General features: G+C 39.3%; 1 protein-coding gene across 6 annotated transcripts in view; it reads right to left on the reverse strand.

Annotated features, from left to right (window-relative positions):
• NEK10 (NIMA related kinase 10) overlaps nucleotides 1-22,767 on the reverse strand; it is a 309,939-nt gene that overhangs the window by 279,754 nt on the left and 7,418 nt on the right. For 4 of the 6 annotated variants that reach the window (XM_059937551.1, XM_059937552.1, XM_059937556.1 and 1 more), the window contains 2 exons: nucleotides 8,562-8,685; nucleotides 8,080-8,140 (listed from right to left, as the gene is read on the reverse strand). The exons of 1 other annotated variant lie outside the window; for it this stretch is intronic. In XM_059937551.1, the coding sequence (XP_059793534.1) occupies nucleotides 8,080-8,140; nucleotides 8,562-8,635 (135 nt within the window). In that variant the 5' untranslated portion in view covers nucleotides 8,636-8,685. Of the gene's footprint in view, nucleotides 1-8,079; nucleotides 8,141-8,561; nucleotides 8,686-22,767 lie in introns of those variants that run through there. One more of the 6 variants, XM_059937554.1, reaches the window with a different exon arrangement.

The following is a 22,767-nucleotide window of genomic DNA, read 5'->3' on the forward strand; positions in this document are numbered from 1 at the left end:
AGGTTTTATAGAAAAGAAACTTGGGAGAAGGACAAATTTGAGAAAAAGCAAAAAGTAGAAATATTTGACATTCTGGTTACATCTTAGGATGTACAGTGAGAAAGAATGGAAACTATTGATACAACCAAATCTGAATGCTGAGTCACTGTGCTTCCTTTACTAAGAAAGAGTGAACTTGATGTGTGGCACCCACTCATGACTATCAGTGAGCAGTGGGCCAGGAAGACTGTTTTAGCAGTGTGGAGACGGACAAAGAGTAAGTGATGCTGAAATAGACAGGTGAGAAGAAAAGAGTTCCTGGGGCGAGGGTGGGGTTATAGGCTTAAAAACAGAGAAGAAGGAAGAGGAGAAAAATATTTTAAGGCCATGTTTTCTTCAAATCAATGCTTATCCAGCTATTTTTTGAATTTAACTTCCCAAGTCATTTAAAAGATATGTCAGTGGTTAGAGGCACACATTGCAAAGATGGAGTATTTGGTTAGATCTGTACCTACCATTAGTTGGCTGTATGATCTCGAGAAAGCCATTAACTTCTCTGTGCCTCAACTGGAGGAGAAGTGATGGGGTCAACCTGTGCCCCTGGGAGGAGACACAGAAGAGGAGGATAATATCACGGGTTCAGAGATCCTCCCTGGGGAGTAAGGGGTTCGAACCACATACTGGGAACCCCAGACCTGGGAGCCGACACTGGAAAGATGAGTCCTTTTAGCTGATTTGAAAACCAGTGGGACCTACAGGAGGGCTGTAAGAAACCAAGACTCTGCCCATGAAGAGCATTCACATGCTTGCTTACTCATGGGAACAAGGCAGAGGAAGCAGATTGAAGCTGCCTGTGGCTCCGGCTGGTTTCCCGCGACCACCCCAGCGCACACCCCAGCCCATGCTGCATGCCTGCTCTGGCCCCTCTAGATCCAGCACAGTCCCCCACTAGAGTGAAGGCTGCCATAGTTGAGGAGGGTTCACACTTGGAGGGGGACAGAGCCAGCTTGGACCCAGCACAGCATCTAAACAGAGTGAGGGTGGCCTTTACTGGCTTTCATAGAGGCGGTGGGTCTAGCTTAGACCCAACCCTCAGGGCTTCTGCTCCAGCAACTCAGGCCCCACCCTGCCCCTGATAGAGCAGTGATGGCCACTAAGTACAGGAGAAGCCCTGGCTCACACCTGGCTCTGGCTCTATCCCCTCCGTCTCCAGCCCCACCTCCAACCATAGTGAGAGCTGCCAGCACACTCTGGGGGAAGACATGACCTCGGGCTCACATTGGATCCAGCTCTCCCACCAAAGCCACTGGGCACACACAGACTGCATAGGTATGCTCCCACTCAAGGACATGCCTTCAAGACCGGATTAGGTAACTGTTTCACATAATTTCACAGAGACAGGGAAAGTTAAGCAAAATAAGAAGACAGAGGAATTTGTTCCAAATGAAAGAAGAAAAAAAAAACCTGAAAAAAATAACAACTAATGAAATAATTTTTACCAGGTAAAGAGTTCAAAGCATTATAATTTAATAATGCTTTTACCAGGTAAATAGTTCAAAGCACTATTAATGAGAATGCTAACTGAACGTGGGAAAAGAATAGATGAACACAGTGAGTATTTTAACAAAAAACTAGAAAATGTAAAACAGAACCAGTCAGAGCTGAAGACTACAATACCTGAAATGAAAAACACAATACAAGTAATAAACCGCAGACTAGACAATACACAAGAATGTATAAGTGATCTGGAAGATAGAATAATAGAAATCACCCAATCAGAAGAGCAAAAAGAAAAGCAAATTTAAAAAGTGACAATTGAATAAGGGACCTCTAGGACAAACATCAAGCATACTAACATCCGCATTATAGAGATCCCAGAAGGAGAAGAGTGAGAGAAAGGGGTCAAAAATGTATTTAATAAAATTATGGCTGAAAACTTCCCAAACCTTTAGAAAGAACAGATATTCAGGTATGAGAAGCACATAGGGTCCCAAACAAGATGAACCCAAAGAGACCCACACCAAGACATATCATAATTAAAATGGCAAAAGTTCAAGAGAAAGAGAGAATTCAAAAGGCAGCAAGAGAAAAATACAGTCACATACAAGGGAACCTCCATAAGGCTATCAGCTGATTTTTCTGCAGAAACTTTGCAGGCCAGGAGGGAGTGGCAGATATATTTAAAGAGCTGAAAGGAGAAAAATCTAAAAGCTAGGATACTCTACCCAGCAAGGTTATTATTCATGATTGAAGGAGAGATAAAGAGCTTTTCAGACAAGCAAAAATTAACAGAGTTCATCAGGACTAAAATGACCCTACAAGAAGTGTTAAAGGATCTTCTTTAAGTGGCAAAGAAAAGGCTACAACAAGAAGTAAGAATTTAGAGGAAAGAAAAAAATTCCACTAGTAAAGGCAAATATATAGTATAGGCTGTGGATCAACCACTTAAATAAGCTAGTAGAAAGATTTGAAAAAAAGTTGTATAATCAACTATAACTACAACAAACTGTTAAGGGATAAACATGAAGATGACATCAAAAAGACATAACATGGGGGAGGGGAGTAAAAAATGTAGATCTTTTAGATGTGTTTGAACTTAAATAATTATCAGTTTAAAACAAGTAGATATAGTTATAAGTCAACATATATATAAACCCCATGGTAACCACAAATCAAAAACCTACAATAGGTACACAAAAACAAGAGAGAAAGTAACACAAATATACTACTAAAGAAAATCATCAAACCGTAGGGAAAGAAACAAAAAGAAGAACAGAGAAGAACTACCAAAACAACCAGCAAACAATGAACAAAATGGCAATAAGTACACACCTATCAATAATCACTTTAAAAGTCAATGGACTAAGTGCCCCAATCAAAAGACATATGGTGGCTGACAGGATAAAAAAACAAGACCCATCTATATGCTGCTTAGTGAAGAAATGCACTTCAGAGCTACAGACACCAACAGACTGAAAGTGAAAGGATGGAAAAAATATTTCACGCAAATGGAAACGACAAGAAAGCTGGTGTAGCAACACTCATATCAGACAGAGAAGACTTTAAAACAAAGTCTATAACAAAAGACAAAGAAGAGCAATATGATAAAGGGATCAATACAAGAAATGGATAAAAATTCGTTAACACATACGCACCTATTATAGATGCACATAAATATATAAAGCAAATACTAACAGACATAAAAGGAGAAGTTACAATAATACAGTAACAGTAAGGGACTGTATTACTGTACAGTGGGGACTTTAACACCCCACCTACATCAATGGACAGATCATCCAGAGAGAAAATCAATAAGGAAACAGTGGTCTTAATCACACATTAGATCAGTTGGACTTAATAGATATATACATGACATTTCATCCAAAAACAGTAGAATATATGTTATTTTCAACTATACATGGGACATTCTCCAGGACAGATCACATGCTAAGCCACAAAACAAGTCTCAACGAATTTAAGAGGATAGAAATTATATCAAGCATTTTTTCTAACCACAATAGTTTGAAACTGGATATCAATTACAGGAAGAAAAATAGAAAAACAAACACTGGAGAGTAAACAACATGTTACTAAAAAAATCAGTGGGTCACTAAAAAAAAAAAAAAATTCAGACGAAATTAGAAAATACCTTGAGACAAATGAAAATAAAAACACAATTTTCCAAAATCTATATAGGATGCAGCAAAAGCAGTTTAAAGAAGGAAGTTTATAGTGATACAGGCCTATCTCAAGAAACAAGAAAAACTCAGATAAACTACCTAACCATTCATCTATAGGAATTAGAAAAAGAAGAAACAAGGTCTAAAGTCAGCAGAAGGAAGGAAATAATAAAGATCAGAGAGAAAATAAATAAAATAGTGACCAAAAAACAATAGAAAACATCAATGAATCCAATGCTGGTTTTTTTTTTTTGAAAAGATAAAATTGATAAGCCTTTAGCCAGACTCATCAAGAAAAAAAGAGAGAGGATTCAAATAAACAAAATAAGAAGTGAAGAGAAATAACAACCAATATCAAAGAGATACAAAAAATCTAAAGCAAATACTTCAAACAGTTATATGCAAACAAATTGGAAAACCTAGAAGAAATAGATATATTTCTAGAAATATACAATCTTCCAAGACCGAATGAGGAGGAAATTGACAACCTGAACATACAGATCACTAGCAGTGAAATTGAATTAGTAGTTTAAACAATTCTCTGCCAACAAAAGTCCAGGACCAAACAAGTTCACGAGGGAATTATACCAAACTTTCAAAGAAGAGCTAATGCCTATCCTTTTCAATCTACTACCAAAGATTGAAGAGGAGGGAGCACTCCCAAATTCATTCTACAAGGCCATCATTATTCTGATACCAAAACCAGACAGAGACACTACAAAAAAAGAAACTTACAGGCCAATATTTCTGATGAAAATAAATGCAAAAATTCTCAACAAAACATTAGCAAACCAAATTCAATAATACATAAAAGGGTCATACACCATGATCAACTGGGATTTATTCCAGGGTCACAAGGATATCTGCAAATCAACTAATGTGATACACCCCATTAACAAAAGGAAGGATAAAAATCACATGATCACCTCAATAGACAGAAAAAGCATCTGACAAAATTCAACATCCATTTATGATAAAAACTCTCATCAAAGTTGGTATAGGGAACATATCTCAACATAATAAAGATCATATATGACAAAGCCACACCTAACATCATACTCAATGGTGAAAAGCTGAAAGCTTTTCCTCTAAAGTCACAAACAAGACAAAGATGTCCACTCTCCTCACATGCATTTAACACGGTATTAGAAGTCCAAGCCACAGCAATCAAACAAGAAAAAGAAATAAAAGGCATCCCAATTGGAAAGGAAGAAGTAAAACTGTCAGTAGTTGCAGATAACATGATACTATATATATAAAACCCTATAGTCTCCAACCAAAAACTATTAGAACTAATAAATGAATTCAGTAAAGTTGCAAGATACAAGATTAATATACAAAAAAATGTTGCTTTTCCATATACTAATAATGAACAATCAGAAAGAGAAAGCAAGAAAACAATCCCATTTATAATTGCATCCAAAAGAATAAAATACATGGAAATAAACTTAACTGAGGAGATAAAAGACTTATACTCTAAAAACTATATGACATTGACATGGGGAGGGGGAAGGGTAAGCTGGGACAAAGTGAGAGAGTGGCATGGACATATATACACTACCAAACGTAAAATAGATAGCTGGTGGGAAGCAGCTGCATAGTACAGGGAGATCAGCTCAGTGCTTTGTGACCACCTGGAGGGGTGGGATGGAGAGGGTGGGAGGGGGGGAGATGCAGGAGGTGGGAGATGTGGGGACATATGTATGTGTATGGCTGATTCACTTTGTTATGGAGCAGAGACTGGCACACCATTGTAAAGCAATTATACTCTAATAAAGATGTTAAAAAAAAACACAACTATATGACACTGATGAAGGAAATTGAAGACAACACAAAGAAATGAAAAGATATCCTGTGTTTGTGGATTGTAAGAATTAATATCATTAAAATGCCCATACTACCCAAGCAACCTACAGAGTTAGTGGAATCCCTATCAAAACACCTATGATATTTTTCACAGAACTAGAACAAATAATCCTAAAATTTGTATGGAACCACAAAAGACCCTGGATAGCCAAAGCAATCTTGAGAAAAAAGAACAAAGCTGGAGGGATCAAACTCCTTGACTTCAAACTGTACTACAAAGCTACAAGTGATCAAAACAGTATGGTATTGGCACCAAAAAAGACACATAGATCAAGAGCCCAGAAAAGAACCCACAAACTTACGGTCAATTAATCTATGACAAAGGAGGCAAGAATATACAATGGGGAAAAGACAGTCTCTTCAATAAGTGGTGCCGGGAAAACTGAACAGGTACATGTAAAAGAATGAAATTAGAACATTTTCTCACACTATATACAAAAACAAACTCAAAATGGATCAAAGACCCAAATGTAAGATTGGAAACCATAAAACTCCTAGAAGAAAACACTCCTTGACATAACCTGTAGCAATATTTTTTTGGTTCTGTCTCCTAAAGCAAAGGAAACAAAAGCAAAACTAAACAAATGGGATATAATTAAACTTAAAAGCTTTTGCATAGCAAAGAAACTGTCAACATAATGAAAAGACAACCTACTGAATGGGAGAAAATATTCACAAATGATGATGACCAGTAAGGGGTTAATATCTAAAATATATAAATAGCTAATACAACTCAATATCAAAAAAACAAACAATCTGATTAAAAAATGGGCAGAAGACCTGAATAGACATTTTTGCAAAGAAGACATACAGATGGCCAACAGGGACATGAAAAGATGCTCAATCTTGTTAATCATCAGGGAAATGCAAATCAAAACCACAATGAGATATCACCTCACACCCATCAGAATGGCTCTCATCACAAAGACAACAAATAACAAATGTTGGCAAGGATGTGGAGAAAAGGGAATGCTGCTGGTGGGAATGTAAACTGGTGCAGCCACTATGGAAAACAGTATGGCGGTTCCTCAAGAAACTAAAGATAGAACTACCATATGATCCAGTAATTCCACTCCTGGGTATATATCCAAGGAAAACAAAAACACTAATTTGAAAAGTTACATGCACCCTAATGTTCATAGCAGTATTATTTACAATAGCCATAATATGGAAGCAACCTAAGTGCCCATCAACAGATTTATGTAGATGATATACATATCACACGTATATCACACACACACACACACACACACACACACACACACACACACAATGGACTTCACTCAGCCATAAAAGAGAATGAAATATTGTCATTTGCAACAATATGGTTGGACCTAGAAATTATTAACCTTAGTGAAATAAATCAGAGAAAGACAAATCCTGTATGTTATCACTTATATGTGGAATCTAAAAAATAAACAAACGAATATGTATAATAAAACAGAAACAGACTCACAGAGAATAAACTATTGGTTACCAGAGGGGAAAGGGAAGTGAGGAGGGGTGATATAGGGGTAGGTGATTAAGAGGTACAAACTACTATGTATAAAATAAATAAGCTACAAGGATATATTGTACAGCACAGGGAACATAGACAATATTTTACAATAACTATAAATGGAGTATAATCTTAAAAAGATTGAATCATTATGTTGTACCACTGAAACTAATATAATATTGTAAATCAACTATACTTCAATAAAAAAAAATTTGTAAATGCTGTAGTTCTCTGGTAAGTTTAGTGGATATAACAAAAGCCAGTAGGGCTGTATTACCACATGAGCTCATAAACAAATTTACTTAATAAGTATACCACAGTTGACTTTGGAGTCTGGCTCCCGGGGTTCAAATCCCACCCCTGCCATTTACTAATTGACTGTGCTAAATAAGCTGTCTTCATTATTATTAGCATTTCTGTGTTATTCCCTAAACCTCCATGGATAGCCTCTAATCTCTTGACTCTCTAAAGTCTTACAGAAGCTAAACCAAAAAGAAACATTTAGAGATAAATTCAAGCAGCAGTACCATTCTTTCTCTGTCTATTAAAAAAATAAAAATGCTATTGTAAAAATAGCCAAAACTCACTCCTTCCTTTCCCCTGTTTTTGGTGAGATATAATTTGCAGCAAGCATCAAAAGTGGTGCTGTAGCAAGTGGGCAGCCTGAGAAGTGGGGAAGGGGAGACGAAGGGAAAGGTGATGAACAGTGTTTTGGAGAAATCAACTTCCCTAGAGCTCTGCAGAGTCAAACATTGGGCATTCAAAAGAAGAGAGCTCTGTTTCTATACTGAAATGCTTTTGCTGATTAGGACACATGGCACTGAACAGAGGATAAAGTGGGCCCCAGGCATGAGAGCAAAAGAATGAAAAAGCTGTGGATACGGAGTCTTGCATCCTGAACCTGAACCAGGTATGAAAGAAACAGCTAGAAGAAAGACAAAACATACGAAAGAACAAAGAAAAATAGACTTATCGTTCATATGATGTTAAATGGATCCCTTTGGAAACATGTGATTTCTCTGTCGTTAATGGACGCACATTCTTTGAAAACACTACCTGTTGTTTGCTTGACTGAACGTTCAAAAGGCACAGAAGTCTTTTAAGATCTGAATAGTCCCTAGGAGAAAGAATAACACAAGGGGATATGGGGATATGTGTATACATATAGCTGACTCACTTTGTTATACAGCAGAAACTAACATGACATTGTAGAGCAATTATACTCCAATAAAGATGTTAAAAAAAAAAAAAAAAGAATAACACAATGTCAACCAACAGAAGACTCCAGGTGAACTAGTCATGTCATGTTACCCACTAGTAACATGGAGCACTGCCACTTGGAGGCCTGCTTTTATAGACTGAAACATATACATGCTAAACGTTTCTGTAGAACTCTAGAAATGCACAAACATTTCAGTAAACACTGTACCCCAGAGCAGCAGTTGTCAAGGATCTATTCTATTTCTCAAAAAGCCATTAAATCTGGTTGCTGGTCACTGCCTGAGTTAATAATTAGCAAAGACTCAGAAGGGAGTTACCTGGTGATGATTCCTTGTTGTTTTTTATTGGTTGATTTTTCTGTGGTCTTCACTTTTTTGTCTTGATCAGGCATGGTAAAACATCAATGCCCCAGAATTAACATCACATTCCTTTCAAAGTAAACTAGAAGGAAAAACTTTAGTTGGGTTATGTGCTCCAAAATATTCTCAATTAATGCAGGCAAAATTCACTTATAACATTTATTTAAATATGCACAAACTAACATTTACTTGTAATACAGTAATAAAAATGTTAATATGAATAACATTTACTATCTATCATTCAAAGGCCTTTAGATACATTTAGGGCATAGCTTATAATTATAGTAGTACCTTAGCCTATATTTTCTGAGTCACTCTTGATTTCAAATATTCTGACCCATTACCCCAACAAGTATTGTTCTGCTTGTCAGGAAAAGTGCCCCGATTTGGGGTTTCCAAAATATACATAAGCAAATACCTGAAGTCCAACTGATACTTTTATGCCATCTTACTTGTCTTTCTCGGCAAGTTTCCTTAACAGTAGAGTATGCTGCTACTTCAGGGAGTTCCTCTCTCATCATGGGTCATGCCCCTAAAAATCCCAGAGAAAGCCCCACCCACTTGCAAATAAGCATTATAGTGTCAAGGGTAACACACAAAATGTCCTTGGGTTTCCAGAATTCCTAAAGTTTTTGAGCTGAATCCCCATGTGGGTCAACTCTAGTCATAACCTCTTCTGCAAGAATTGGGTCAGTCTTGCACAGCCCCTGAACTCACTCAAACATTCTGCTAAAACTAAGACAATGGGCACAATCAAAATGGAGTTGTTTATGCTAATCCCTGGGTCACCAAACTTAACTTAATTACAGTTTCGTCTCTCCCAGAAATGGAAACTTAAACTAGCCAATCAGGAATCTCCTGATCAGCACTAGTTAGGTAAGTTGCCTGATAAAACCCTCTATCCTCTTTAGGAAAAGTAACCTTGCAATAACCAATCCATTTTTTGACTAACTCCTAATGAGGAATAACTTCCTCATTCCTGCCCTCTTCTGCCTATAAAAGTCTTTCATTTGTACAGTTCCTCAGAGCTCCTTTCTATCTGTTAGATTGAATGCTGCCCATCCATGACTCACTAAAGCCAATAAGATCTTTAAAATGTACTCAATTGAATTTTGTTTTTTAACAATCCAGACAGTGAGGCTGCCAGCCTGGGAACACAACCCAATAGGCATCTCACTATTCTGAATTAGGCTTTGTAGTCATTATGGTTGGTCACCCTTCCTAGGGTAACTTTTAATACTATTTCCCACTCCTACTCAAAAGGTTATTAAGAGTTCACCAATGGAGAACAATTTATTTGCTTACCCTTTTTCCTTAATCAATTTCTGACTAAATTGTTTTAGCTTCCAGAATAGAAACAAAAAGAAAGTTGAAGATACTCATACTTTCAATTACATAGCAAATACAAAATTAAATGTACTATTGGTTTAATTCTCGATTGGATGTAAAATTTTCCAGTTGTGCTTCAATGCTACTGCTTGACTTCAGAGTGTTTTTCAGGCATGAAAAATCATGCATTATTGTCTTATAATTGCATGCCTCAATGTATTATGAAATTGATGGTCAAAATCCAAGTGTTTCAGAGGTATTTAGAGGCAAAAGGAATGTGCCAATGGGTGCTTTACTGCAACAGAATCTAGTGAAATTTAGTTTTGTGAAATGAACAAACACAGTTTATCTAATGATTTAAAAATCATTTTCCCAATATTGTTGTCACACTTGTGACAAATAGTTGAGCTGGAACTAAGAGCTGAAAACCAAGGCTCTCATCACAGATGCACACCAAGAAAAGCACAATATCAATATTTTAGGATTGTGCCCAGGACCTAGCACCATGGATTCATTCCTTCAACAAATATTTATTGAATGCTTACTATGTCCAATCTCAGACTGAAAACTACTAAAGATAAAAGAGGCTATCCCAGATATAGGGTTCTACTACAAGCAAAGAAAAACCCACTTAGGAACTTTAAACTATGTTTTGTGAGATATTCAGATAGAGAGATGATTTAGCATCTGTTTAAAAGAAAGAAAGAAAAAAGGAAGGAACAAAGGGAGGAGTAGGGAGGAAAAGAGGAAGAATGGATGATCTGTACATAATTTTTCAAAAGCAAGAGATCCAAGTGCTTTTCATATATAGAGATTAAAATGCCCCAAAAGTTCTAAAATAAATGGAAATCCAGTCAAAATAAATATAATCTAACTTTACTTTTCCCTGAAGGACAGAGGGAAAATTCCACATAGACACACTGGCCTGTCAGCTTAAAATTCTGCTCAAACCATAGCTCCAGACCATTTTAGAAACAGGGACATGAAAGTCACAGTGATTAGTACATGAAAATGTGTGGAAAAGCTCACAGGCTTCTGATGCTAGATGATATCTCCCACAATCAAACCCTGCTAAACACTCTGTCTTATTCCCTTGTTTAATCTCTGTAATTTTATTGACCCAGTGTGTGAACAGGAAATAATCCTCTAATAGTTTTATCAATTTAAGATTAGCTTCTACTCTCTGAGCTGGAATAGTGAAAATAGATAACTCTCTAGAAATGTTTCACTTAATTAAACAGTAAACAAATTCACCAGCAGAAATAGGCAATTGCCTTTAGGATAAAAAACAAAATCCTTTCCATTTGATGGCTGTTAAAATGGAAACTGTTCCAAAAAAAAACTTCAAGAACTTGGGAATACTATGAAATATTTAATTTAATCCCATCTTTAATTAACAAAAATGATAACACTATACCAAAGGCTATAATTCAAAACTGGTGGGCAGCAGGGAGGGCAGTTAACCTCTTAAGTCATTTCCTAGAAGCAAACAACTTTCTGAGGAGGTGTTCCTCAGAGGGCAAGTGAGGGCAAGAACCTCACTTGCAGGTAGAGTTTGCCTCAGAGCCAGTGTCCAAACCTGAGGGAAGGAGTGGTTGGTAAAGGGCCCTGAGGGAGGTCCTAGCCCCTCAGGTGTAAGGGAGCAGGACCCTATGGGGCCTTCCTGGGGCAGACCCCTCCCCCATCCTCTGCTGTAGCTCCTCTCTGAAGTAGTATCTGATGCACATTTCCTGACTTGTTTTACAGATGCTAAAACAACCATCAAAAGGAAGAAATTAACTAGTTGATGATGGTAAGCAGCTAAAACCACCATCAAAAGGAAGAAATTAACTAGTTGATGATCGTAAACACCTATTGGCACCTAAGGATTGATGTTAATACCCTGTAATCTCACCATCAACCAACCAGACAATTGTGCATAAGCTGATCATACACCCTGGGACTCCCCTCCCTCACCTGGCCTTTAAAAATGTTTTGCTGAAACACATCGGGGGAGTTTAGGCTTTTTGAGCACTAGCTGCCTGGACTCCTTGCTGGCCCCTGCAATACAGGCTGCACTTTTCTTCACCATAGCTGGGTGTCAGTAGATTGGCTTTACTGTGAGTGGACAAGCAGACCTGAGTTTGGTTCTGTGACACAGGCACTGCTGACTGGGGGCAAAGAGACTCCAGTAGCTTGAGCAGTCCTCCCAAAAAGAGACCCAGGAGCTGGCTGTTAGAAGAAAAAGAACTTTGAATCCAATACCTGGGGCACACAAACAGTCCTTAGGGATGGGGGCTCTGTGGATGCCCACGTCCCCCAAGGATGAGTGTGGGTGATGGGGCTGCAAGGGCCCGGCTGCAGATGCACACAGAGCAGAGTCAAAGGCAGTTTCCTCCTGCCTTGACTCTGACTTCCCTGAGCTCTTCCATCGTCTCCCTCACCCTCAGCCCACTGCAGCTCAGCTCCTTCAGGTCACTCAGCCTCAGCTCAGATGTCACCTCTTTGCTGAGGACTACTGTGTGACCTATTCACCACCACATGCTCACACTCACTACTCTATCCTGTTTTACTTCCTTGTGGGGCTCATCAACATCAGGAGAACTCCTAGCCATTCACTGGTCTCCGTGCACTTGATAATAAGCCCCATGTGGGCAGGGACTGTGTCTGCTTTATCCCCACACACAGAACAGCAAGTGGCACAGGGTAAGCACAGCGTATGGACTCAAAAAATATTTGTGTCACAGTAAGGAGTGGCTCAGGTATTTTTACCAAAGTTTGTGAATTATTTGCTTTTTAACAATTACTAATTTTGGGATTAGAACCTCCCTTGACCACCCACCACCCACTGCCCCCAACCAAGCCTGGTGCTCCTCCTCAGAGCCCAGGGAAGCCTGTACTCCCCACACTGCAAACCTGTGCAAAAAGTATGGCAATTGTCTGACGACCCCATAAGGCAGGATTGGGCCTCCTGTGTTCACCAGGCACATGGTAGGCAAACAATAAATATTTATTGAAAAAAAATTAATGAATGGATGAATAAATAAAAGAATTATTTTTAAAAACTAATGTCATTATTCCTTTAGTTCAAAGATCTTTCATAAAGCTTCCTTATAAATCAAATCAATTGGTAAGTATTTTTAATGTTATAATAATATTGAACACACTCAGGAATGATCTAACTTATTCAATCTTTAGGAGGAAAATTGGAGTCCTAAATAAGAAAATATTCATGAACAGTGTTTCTCAAATTCTCCATAAAGTTTTTTTTTTTTTTTCCAATCTATTATGGACCAACACTTTTGGTCCATATCGTATCCAGGAAAATAAGCCCATCACTGATCATGTGCTTGGATAGCACAGCAATGTCAAATTGCTATAAACATTTCTCAATGCTTGCTCTCAATTTTGTATTTCTCCCTCATGGACCAGTAACATACTAGTCTGAAGATTACCTCAATAGCACTGGCCTAGGTACCTGAGGGTTCTCCTTTCAAATAACAATATTGTTTGCACAGTGACCCTAGATGATCCTCTGAGAATCACTGCCCTATGTGGAGTGCCTGAAAGGACTAACCCAGTCGTTGTCAATTCCAGGACAACCAGGGGAGGGTGAGAGAGGCTGAATGCAGGCTCTTCACTGAAACCCAAGAGTCCTATTTCTCTGAGGGTCTCTGTACAGTTTCATTTGAAAACAAGGTTCCACTGCTAAAAGTAAAAATAGAAAACCACTCGGGATTCAGAGAGAAGATGGCGGAAGAGTAAGACGCGGAGATCACCTTCCTTCCCACAGATACAGTAGAAATACATCTACACGTGGAATTGCTCCTACAGAACACCCACTGAACGCTGGCAGAAAACGTCCGACCTCCAAAAAGGCAAGAAACTCCCCCTGTACTTGGGTAGGGCAAAAGAAAAAAGAAATAACAGAGACAAAAGAATAGGGACGGGACATGCACCAGTGGGAGGGAGCCGTGAAGGAGGAAAGATTTACACGCACTAGGAAGCCCCTTCGTGGGCAGAGACTGCGGGTGGCAGAGGGGGGAAGCTTCGGAGCCACGGAGGAGAGCGCAGCCACAGGGGTGCGGAGGGCAAAGTGGAGAGATTCCCGCACAGAGGATCGGCGCCGAGCAGCACTCACCAGCCCGAGAGGCTTGTCTGCTCACCCGCCAGGGTGGGCGGGGCTGGGAGCTGAGGCTCGGGCTTCGGTCAGATGGCAGGGAGAGGACTGGGGTTGACGGTGTGAACACAGCCTGAAGGGGTTAGTGCACCACAGCTAGCTAGGAGGGAGTCCGGGAAAAAGTCTGCAGCTGCCGAAGAGGCAAGAGACTTTTTCTTCCCTCTTTGTTTCCTGGTGCACGAGGAGAGGGGATTCAGAGCGCCGCCTAAACGAACTCCAGAGACGGGCGCGAGCCGCGGCTATCAGCGCGGACCCCACAGCAACAGGGGCGCAGAGGAAAAAACGGAGAGCCTCCTGCACAGAGGCTCGGCGCCGAGCAGCGCTCACCGGCCCGAGAGGCTTGTCTGCTCACCCGCTGGGGCGGGCGGGGCTGGGAGCTGAGGCTCAGACTTCAGTTGGATTGCAGGGAGAGGACTGGGGTTGGCGGCGTGAACACAGCCTGAAGGGGTTAGCGCACCACACCTGGCTGGGAGGGAGACCGGGAAAAAGTCTGCAGCTGCCGAAGAGGCAAGAGACTTTTTCTTGCCTCTTTGTTTCACAGCACGCAAGGAGAGGGGATTCAGAGCGCCGCCTAAACAAGCTCCAGAGACGGGCGCGAGCCGCGGACCCCAGAGACGGGCGTGAGATGCTGGGGCTGCTGCTGCCGCCTCCAAAAAGCCTGTGTGCGAGCACAGGTCACTCTCCACACCGCCCCTCCCGGGAGCCGGTGCAGCCCGCCACTGCCAGGGTCCCGTAATCCGGGGACAACTTCCTCGGGAGAACGCACTGCGCACCTCAGGCTGGTGCAACGTCACGCTGGCCTCTGCCGCCGCAGGCTCACCCCGCCTCCTCTGTACCCTTCCCTCCCCATGGCCTGGGTGAGCCAGAGCCCCCGAAGAAGCTGCTCCTTTAACCCCGTCCTGTCTGGGCGGGGAATAGACGCCCTCAGGCGACCTACACGCAGAGGCGGGTCCAAATCCAAAACTGAACCCCAGGAGCTGTGTGAACAGAGAAGAGAAGGGGAAATCTCTCCCAGCAGCCTCAGAAGCAGCAGATTAAAACTCCACAAAGAACTTGATGTGCCTGCATCTGTTGAATAACTGAATAGACAACAAATCATCCCAAATTCAGGAGGTGGACTTTGGGAGCAGGATATATTAATTTTTCCCCTTTTCCTTTTTTTGGTGAGTGTATATGTATATGCTTCTGGGTGAGATTTTGTCTGTATAGCTTTGCTTTATAATAGCTTTATTTTACTTCACTATATTATAGCCTCTTTCTTTCTTTCATTCTATTTTTTCTCCCTTTTACTCTGAGCCGTGTGGACAAAAGGCTCTTGGTGCTCCAGCCAGGCATCAGGGCCGTGCCTCTGAGGTGGGAGAGCCAACTTCAGGACACTGGTCCACAAGAGACTTCACAGCTCCACGTAATACCAAACGGCAAAAATCTCTCAGAGATCTCCATCTCAACATCAAGACCCAGCTTCACTCAACGACCAGCAAGCTACAGTGCTGGACACCCTATGCCAAACAACTAGCAAGACAGGAACACAGCCCCATCCATTAGCAGAGAGGCTGCCTAAAATCAAAATAAGGCCACAGACACCCCAAAATACACCACCAGACGTGGATGTGCCCACCAGAAAGACAAGATCCAGCCTCATCCACCAGAACACAGGCACTAGTCCCCTCCACCAGGAAGCCTACACAACCCACTGAACCAACCTTAGCCACTGGGGACAGATACCAAAAACAACAGGAACTACGAACCTGCAGCCTGTGAAAAGGAGACCCCAAACACAGTAAGATAAGCAAAATGAGACGACAGAAAAACACATAGCAGATGAAGGAGCAGGGTCAAAACACAACAGACTTAACAAATGAAGAGGAAATAGGTAGTCTACCTGAAAAAGAATTCAGAATAATGATAGTAAGGATGATCCAAAATCTTGGAAATAGAATAGACAAAATGCAAGAAACATTTAACAAGGACGTAGAAAAACTAAAGAGGAACCAAGCAATGATGAAAAACACAATAAATGAAATTAAAAATACTCTAGATGGGATCAATAGCAGAATAACTGAGGCAGAAGAAAGGATAAGTGACCTGGAAGATAAAATGGTGGAAATAACTACTGCAGAGCAGGATAAAGAAAAAAGAATGAAAAGAACTGAGGACAGACTCAGAGACCTCTGGGACAACATTAAACACACCAACATTCGAATTATAGGGGTCCCAGAAGAAGAAGAGAAAAAGAAAGGGACTGAGAAAATATTTCAAGAGATTATAGTTGAAAACTTCCCTAATATGGGAAAGGAAATAGTTAATCAAGTCTTGGAATCACAGAGAGTCCCATACAGGATAAATCCAAGGAGAAACATGCCAAGACACATATTAATCAAACTGTCAAAAATTAAATATAAGGAAAACATATTAAAAGCAGCAAGGGAAAAACAACAAATAACACACAAGGGAATCCCCATAAGGTTAACATCTGATCTTTCAGCAGAAACTCTGCAAGCCAGAAGGGAGTGGCAGGATATACTTAAAGTGATGAAGGAGACAAACCTACAACCAAGATTACTCTACCCAGCAAGGATCTCATTCAGATGTGATGGAGAAATTAAGACCTTTACAGACAAGCAAAAGCTGAGAGAGTTCAGCACCACCAAGCCAGCTTTACAACAAATGATAAAGGAACTTCTCTAGGCAAGAAACACAAGAGAAGGAAAACACCTACAATAACAAACCCAAAACATTTAAGAAAATGGGAATAGGAACATACATATCGATAATTACCTTGAATGTAAATGGATTAAATGCTCCCACCAAAAGACACAGGCTGGCTGAATGGATACAAAAACAAGACCCATATATATGCTGTCTACAAGAGACCCACTTCAGACCTAGAGACACATACAGACTGAAAGTGAGGGGATGGAAAAAGATATTCCATGCAAATGGAAATCAAAAGAAAGCTGGAGTAGCAATTCTCATATCAGACAAAATAGACTTTAAAATAAAGACTATTACAAGAGACAAAGAAGGACACTATATAATGATCAAGGGATCGCTCCAAGAGGAAGGTATAAAAATTGTAAATATTTATGCACCCAACATAGGAGCACCTCAATACATAAGGCAAATACTAACAGCCATAAAAGGGGAAATCGACAGCAACACAATCATAGTAGGGGACTTTAACACCCCACTTTCACCAATGGACAGATCATCAAAAATGAAAATAAATAAGGAAACACAAGCTTTAAATGATGCATTAAACAAGATGGACTTAATTGATATTTATAGGACATTCCATCCAAAAACAACAGAATACACATTTTTCTCAAGTGCTCATGGAACATTCTCCAGGATAGATCATATCTTGGGTCACAAATCAAGCCTTGGTAAATTTAAGAAAATTGAAATCGTATCAAGTATCTTTCCCGACCACAATGCTATGAGACTAGATACCAATTACAGGAAAAGATCTGTAAAAAAAAACAAACACATGGAGGCTACACAATACACTACTTAATAACGAAGTGATCACTGAAGAAAGCAAAGGGGAAATCAAAAAATACCTAGAAACAAATGACAATGGAGATACGACGACCCAAAACCTATGGGATGCAGCAAAAGCAGTGCTAAGAGGGAGGTTTACAGCAATACAAGCCTACCTCAAGAAACAGGAAACATCTCGAATAAACAACCTAACCTTGCACCTAAAGCAATTAGAGAAAGAAGAACAAAAAAACCCCAAAGCCAGCAGAAGGAAAGAAATTATAAAGATCAGGTCAGAAATAAATGAAAAAGAAATGAAGGAAACAATAGCAAAAATCAATGAAACTAAAAGCTGGTTCTTTGAGAAGATAAACAAAATTGATAAACCATTAGGCAGACTCATCAAGAGAAAAAGGGAGAAGACTCAAATCAATAGAATTAGAAATGAAAAAGGAGAAGTAACCACTGACACTGCAGAAATACAAAAGATCATGAGAGATTACTACAAGCAACTCTATGCCAATAAAATGGACAACCTGGAAGAAATGGACAGATTCTTAGAAATGCACAAACTGCCGAGACTGAACCAGGAAGAAATAGAAAATATGAACAGACCAATCACAAGCACGGAAATTGAAACTGTGATTAAAAACCTTCCAACAAACAAAAGCCCAGGACCAGATGGCTTCACAGGTGAATTCTATCAAACATTTAGAGAAGAGCTAACACCTATCCTTCTCAAACTCTTCCAAAATATTGCAGAGGGAGGAACACTCCCAAACTCATTCTACGAGGCCACCATCACCCTGATACCAAAACCAGACAAAGATGTCACAAAGAAAGAAAACTACAGGCCAATATCACTGATGAACATAGATGCAAAAATCCTCAACAAAATACTAGCAAACAGAATCCAACAGCACATTAAAAGGATCATACACCATGATCAAGTGGGGTTTATCCCAGGAATGCAAGGATTCTTCAATATATGCAAATCAATCAATGTGATACACCATATTAACAAATTGAAGGAGAAAAACCATATGATCATCTCAATAGATGCAGAGAAAGCTTTCGACAAAATTCAACACCCATTTATGATAAAAGCCCTGCAGAAAGTAGGCATAGAGGGAACTTTCCTCAACATAATAAAGGCCATATATGACAAACCCACAGCCAACATTGTCCTCGATGGTGAAAAACTGAAACCATTTCCACTAAGATCAGGAACAAGACAAGGTTGCCCACTCTCACCACTATTATTCAACATAGTTTTGGAAGTGTTAGCCACAGCAATCAGAGAAGACAAAGAAATAAAAGGAATCCAAATCGGAAAAGAAGAAGTAAAGCTGTCACTATTTGCAGATGACATGATACTATACATAGAGAATCCTAAAGATGCTTCCAGAAAACTCCTAGAGCTAATCAATGAATGTGGTAAAGTAGCAGGATACAAAATTAATGCACAGAAATCTGTTGCATTTCTATATACTAATGATGAAAAATCTGAAAGTGAAATTAAGAAAACACTCCCGTTTACCATTGCAACAAAAAGAATAAAATATCTAGGAATAAACCTACCTAAGGAGACAAAAGACCTGTATGCAGAAAATTATAAGACACTGATGAAAGAAATTAAAGATGAAACAAATAGATGGAGAGATATACCATGTTCTTGGATTGGAAGAATCAACATTGTGAAAATGACTCTACTACCCAAAGCAATCTACAGATTCAATGCAATCCCTATCAAACTACCACTGGCATTTTTCACAGAACTAGAACAAAAAATTACACAATTTGTATGGAGACACAAAAGACCCCGAATAGCCAAAGCAATCTTGAGAACGAAAAATGGAGCTGGGGGAATCAGGCTCCCTGACTTCAGACTATATTACAAAGCTACAGTAATGAAGACAGTTTGGTACTGGCACAAAAACAGAAATATAGATCAATGGAACAGGATAGAAAGCCCAGAGATAAACCCACACATATATGGTCACCTTATCTTTGATAAAGGAGGCAAGCATATACAGTGGAGAAAAGACAGCCTCTTCAATAAGTGGTGCTGGGAAAATTGGACAGATACATGTAAAAGTATGAAATTAGAACACTCCCTGACACCATGCACAAAAATAAACTCAAAATGGATTAAAGACCTACGTGTAAGGCCAGACACTATCAAACTCTTAGAGGAAAACATAGGCAGAACACTCTATGACATACATCACAGCAAGATTCTTTTTGACCCAGCTCCCAGAGAAATGGAAATAAGAACACAAATAAACAAATGGGACCTAATGAAACTTAAAAGCTTTTGCACAGCAAAGGAAACCATAAACAAGACCAAAAGACAACCCTCAGAAGGGGAGAAAATATTTGCAAATGAAGCAACTGACAAAGGATTAATCTCCAAAATTTACAAGCAGCTCATGCAGCTCAATAACAAAAAAACGAACAACCCAATCCAAAAATGGGCAGAAGACCTAAATAGACATTTCTCCAAAGAAGATATACAGATTGCCAACAGACACATGAAAGAATGCTCAACATCATTAATCATTAGAGAAATGCAAATCAAAACTACAATGAGATATCATCTCACACCGGTCAGAATGGCCATCATCAAAAAATCTAGAAACAATAAATGCTGGAGAGGGTGTGGAGGAAAGGGAACACTCTTGCACTGTTGGTGGGAATGTGAATTGATACAGCCACTATGGAGAACAGTATGGAGGTTCCTTAAAAAACTACAAACAGAACTACCATACGACCCAGCAATCCCACTACTGGGCATATACCCTGAGAAAACCATAATTCAAAAAGAGTCATGTACCAAAATGTTCTTTGCAGCTCTATTTACAATAGCCAGGACATGGAAGCAACCTAAATGTCCATCGACAGATGAATGGATAAAGAAGATGTGGCACATATATACAATGGAATATTACTCAGCCATAAAAAGAAATGAAATGGAGGTATTTGTAATGAGGTGGATGGAGTTAGAGTCTGTCATACAGAGTGAAGTAAGTCAGAAAGAGAAAAACAAATACAGTATGCTAACAGATATATATGGAATCTAAGGAAAAAAAAAAAAAAAAAGCCATGAAGAACCTAGTGGCAAGACGGGAATAAAGACACAGACCTACTAGAGAATGGACTTGAGGAGGGGGTGGGGTGAGATGTGACAGTTTAAGAGAGTGTCATGGACATATATACACTACCAAATGTAAAATAGATAGCTAGTGGGAAGCAGCCGCATAGCACAGGGAGATCAGCTCGGTGCTTTGTGACCACCTAGAGGGGTGGGATGGGGAGGTTGGGAGGGAGGGAGATGCAAGAGGGAAGAGATATGGGAACATATTGTATGTGTATAACTGATTCACTTTGTTATAAAGCAGAAGCTAACACACAATTGTAAGGTAATTATACTTCAATAAAGATGTTTAAAAAAAAAAAAAAAGAAAACCACTCATTTTCTAACAATTATTTTACAGATGAGATGAGGCCAGAGATTATGATACTTGCTACACAAACACTTGTATTCACTAATATTCATATGGAGATTTTCCTTTGATTCTAAATGGAAAAGGTGAAATTTAGTATTTTTTCTTAAAATGGAATGGGTATAGAAGTGAAGGATTACATATAAAATACAAGTGCATATTACTTTAAGAACAGAAACATTCAGTATCTTTCCTCTGTCCCTGTCAGTCATGTAACCCAAATACTATCTCAGATCAGATAGTCAAATAGTTTGGTGTTTACAGCCCTAGTCAACTACAGGTATAATCACAGTTCTGACTCCTTGTTGAATTTTTAAAACCATTTTAAAAAAGAAACTCTCGAAAGTAATCCATATCTCCTGATGTCACCTGAAATTTGGGTTAATACTAAAGAAAGTCCCCAGAGACACATACCTCACTCGGTAATTGCAGGGTAAACATGTATGACAGAGAGATTATCCATGCCATGGTAAAATTAATTGATTGTAATTAATCTAAATTGTACAATATAAACCCACTAACTAAATAACATGGCGAGTATTTGTGATATGGTTTTCAGATTCTCTGCCCAGAAATTCCTTTTTATACCACAATTGTCTTAGCTGCTGGAGAGATCCTTAAATGGCCTCATCTTTTCTAAAGATAAAACAGAAAAATCACTTGATTCATTTTGGGAAATAGCTTCATATCCCACAGATACATGTTTTTCCTTCTAATCACTTAGGCTGCATCTTTGTAACTATTCCATTTTATTTACTACCTTTACTAATGGTTAAAAAAAATAAAACCAGCACTTAGAACATAATAGCAGTAAGAGTTTGGCATGACTAAGGTTAATTACCACTTTGCTACATCAGCTTTATTATTTTTGAAAAGGCACTAAAATAAAGTGTCATGAACCCTACCACGGAAGTTAGAACTTCCTGTACCAACAACAGGGAGTCCTTCTTTCCTTGGCTGAATGACAGCTAACCTCCGTGTTAGATGTCAAGATGCAGTCTGTCTGTGCTCAGGTAGGTATTAAAATCTTACAGAACTTTCAGCCCCACAAATAGCTGGAAATGCAAAATCAAAAATCATTACTCCAATCCCTTTACTGTAGACATATTTCCTTAAAATCCCTTTAAAATTTGAAAAAAGTGGTTAAAATAAGATATAATTTTAAATAAGATATAATTCACATAGAGCAACCAGAAATAAGGGAAATGTGTTTAAATGTATTGGTTAAATGCAACTGGACCCTGGCGTGCTTACAAATACACATCCATTCATCCTGGTTCACTCATGAGAACTAGGTAGGTGTTGTATTTTAATACCATCGTATTGTGCCAAACAAAGATGCAGTTGCTACAGAACTGCCATTGGCAGAAGTGGCATCAGCCAAGGGCAAGTACTGTCATGGCCTTGCTCCCTAGTCAGCAGACTTGACACCTTCCTTATGCACACTTTATTCTATAAACGACCTTCTATTTTCTAGTTAAACAAGCACTTGGGGGTAAAAGAATAAAAAATGATAAGAGTATTCTGACTGTCTCCCACTCATTCCCCTGAATATTTATTGAGCACCTGCTACAGGTTAGACACTCCTTTAGGAGTTTGCCTTCATCTTCTTCTGATGAATAGTAACCCAAAGTGGACTGAGAGTGCTGTTCCAAAGTCAACTAGAATATATGACAATAGGCACCAT

The sequence above is a fragment of the Balaenoptera ricei genome, chromosome 11 (assembly GCF_028023285.1).
Source record: "Balaenoptera ricei isolate mBalRic1 chromosome 11, mBalRic1.hap2, whole genome shotgun sequence".
Lineage (NCBI taxonomy): Eukaryota > Metazoa > Chordata > Mammalia > Artiodactyla > Balaenopteridae > Balaenoptera > Balaenoptera ricei.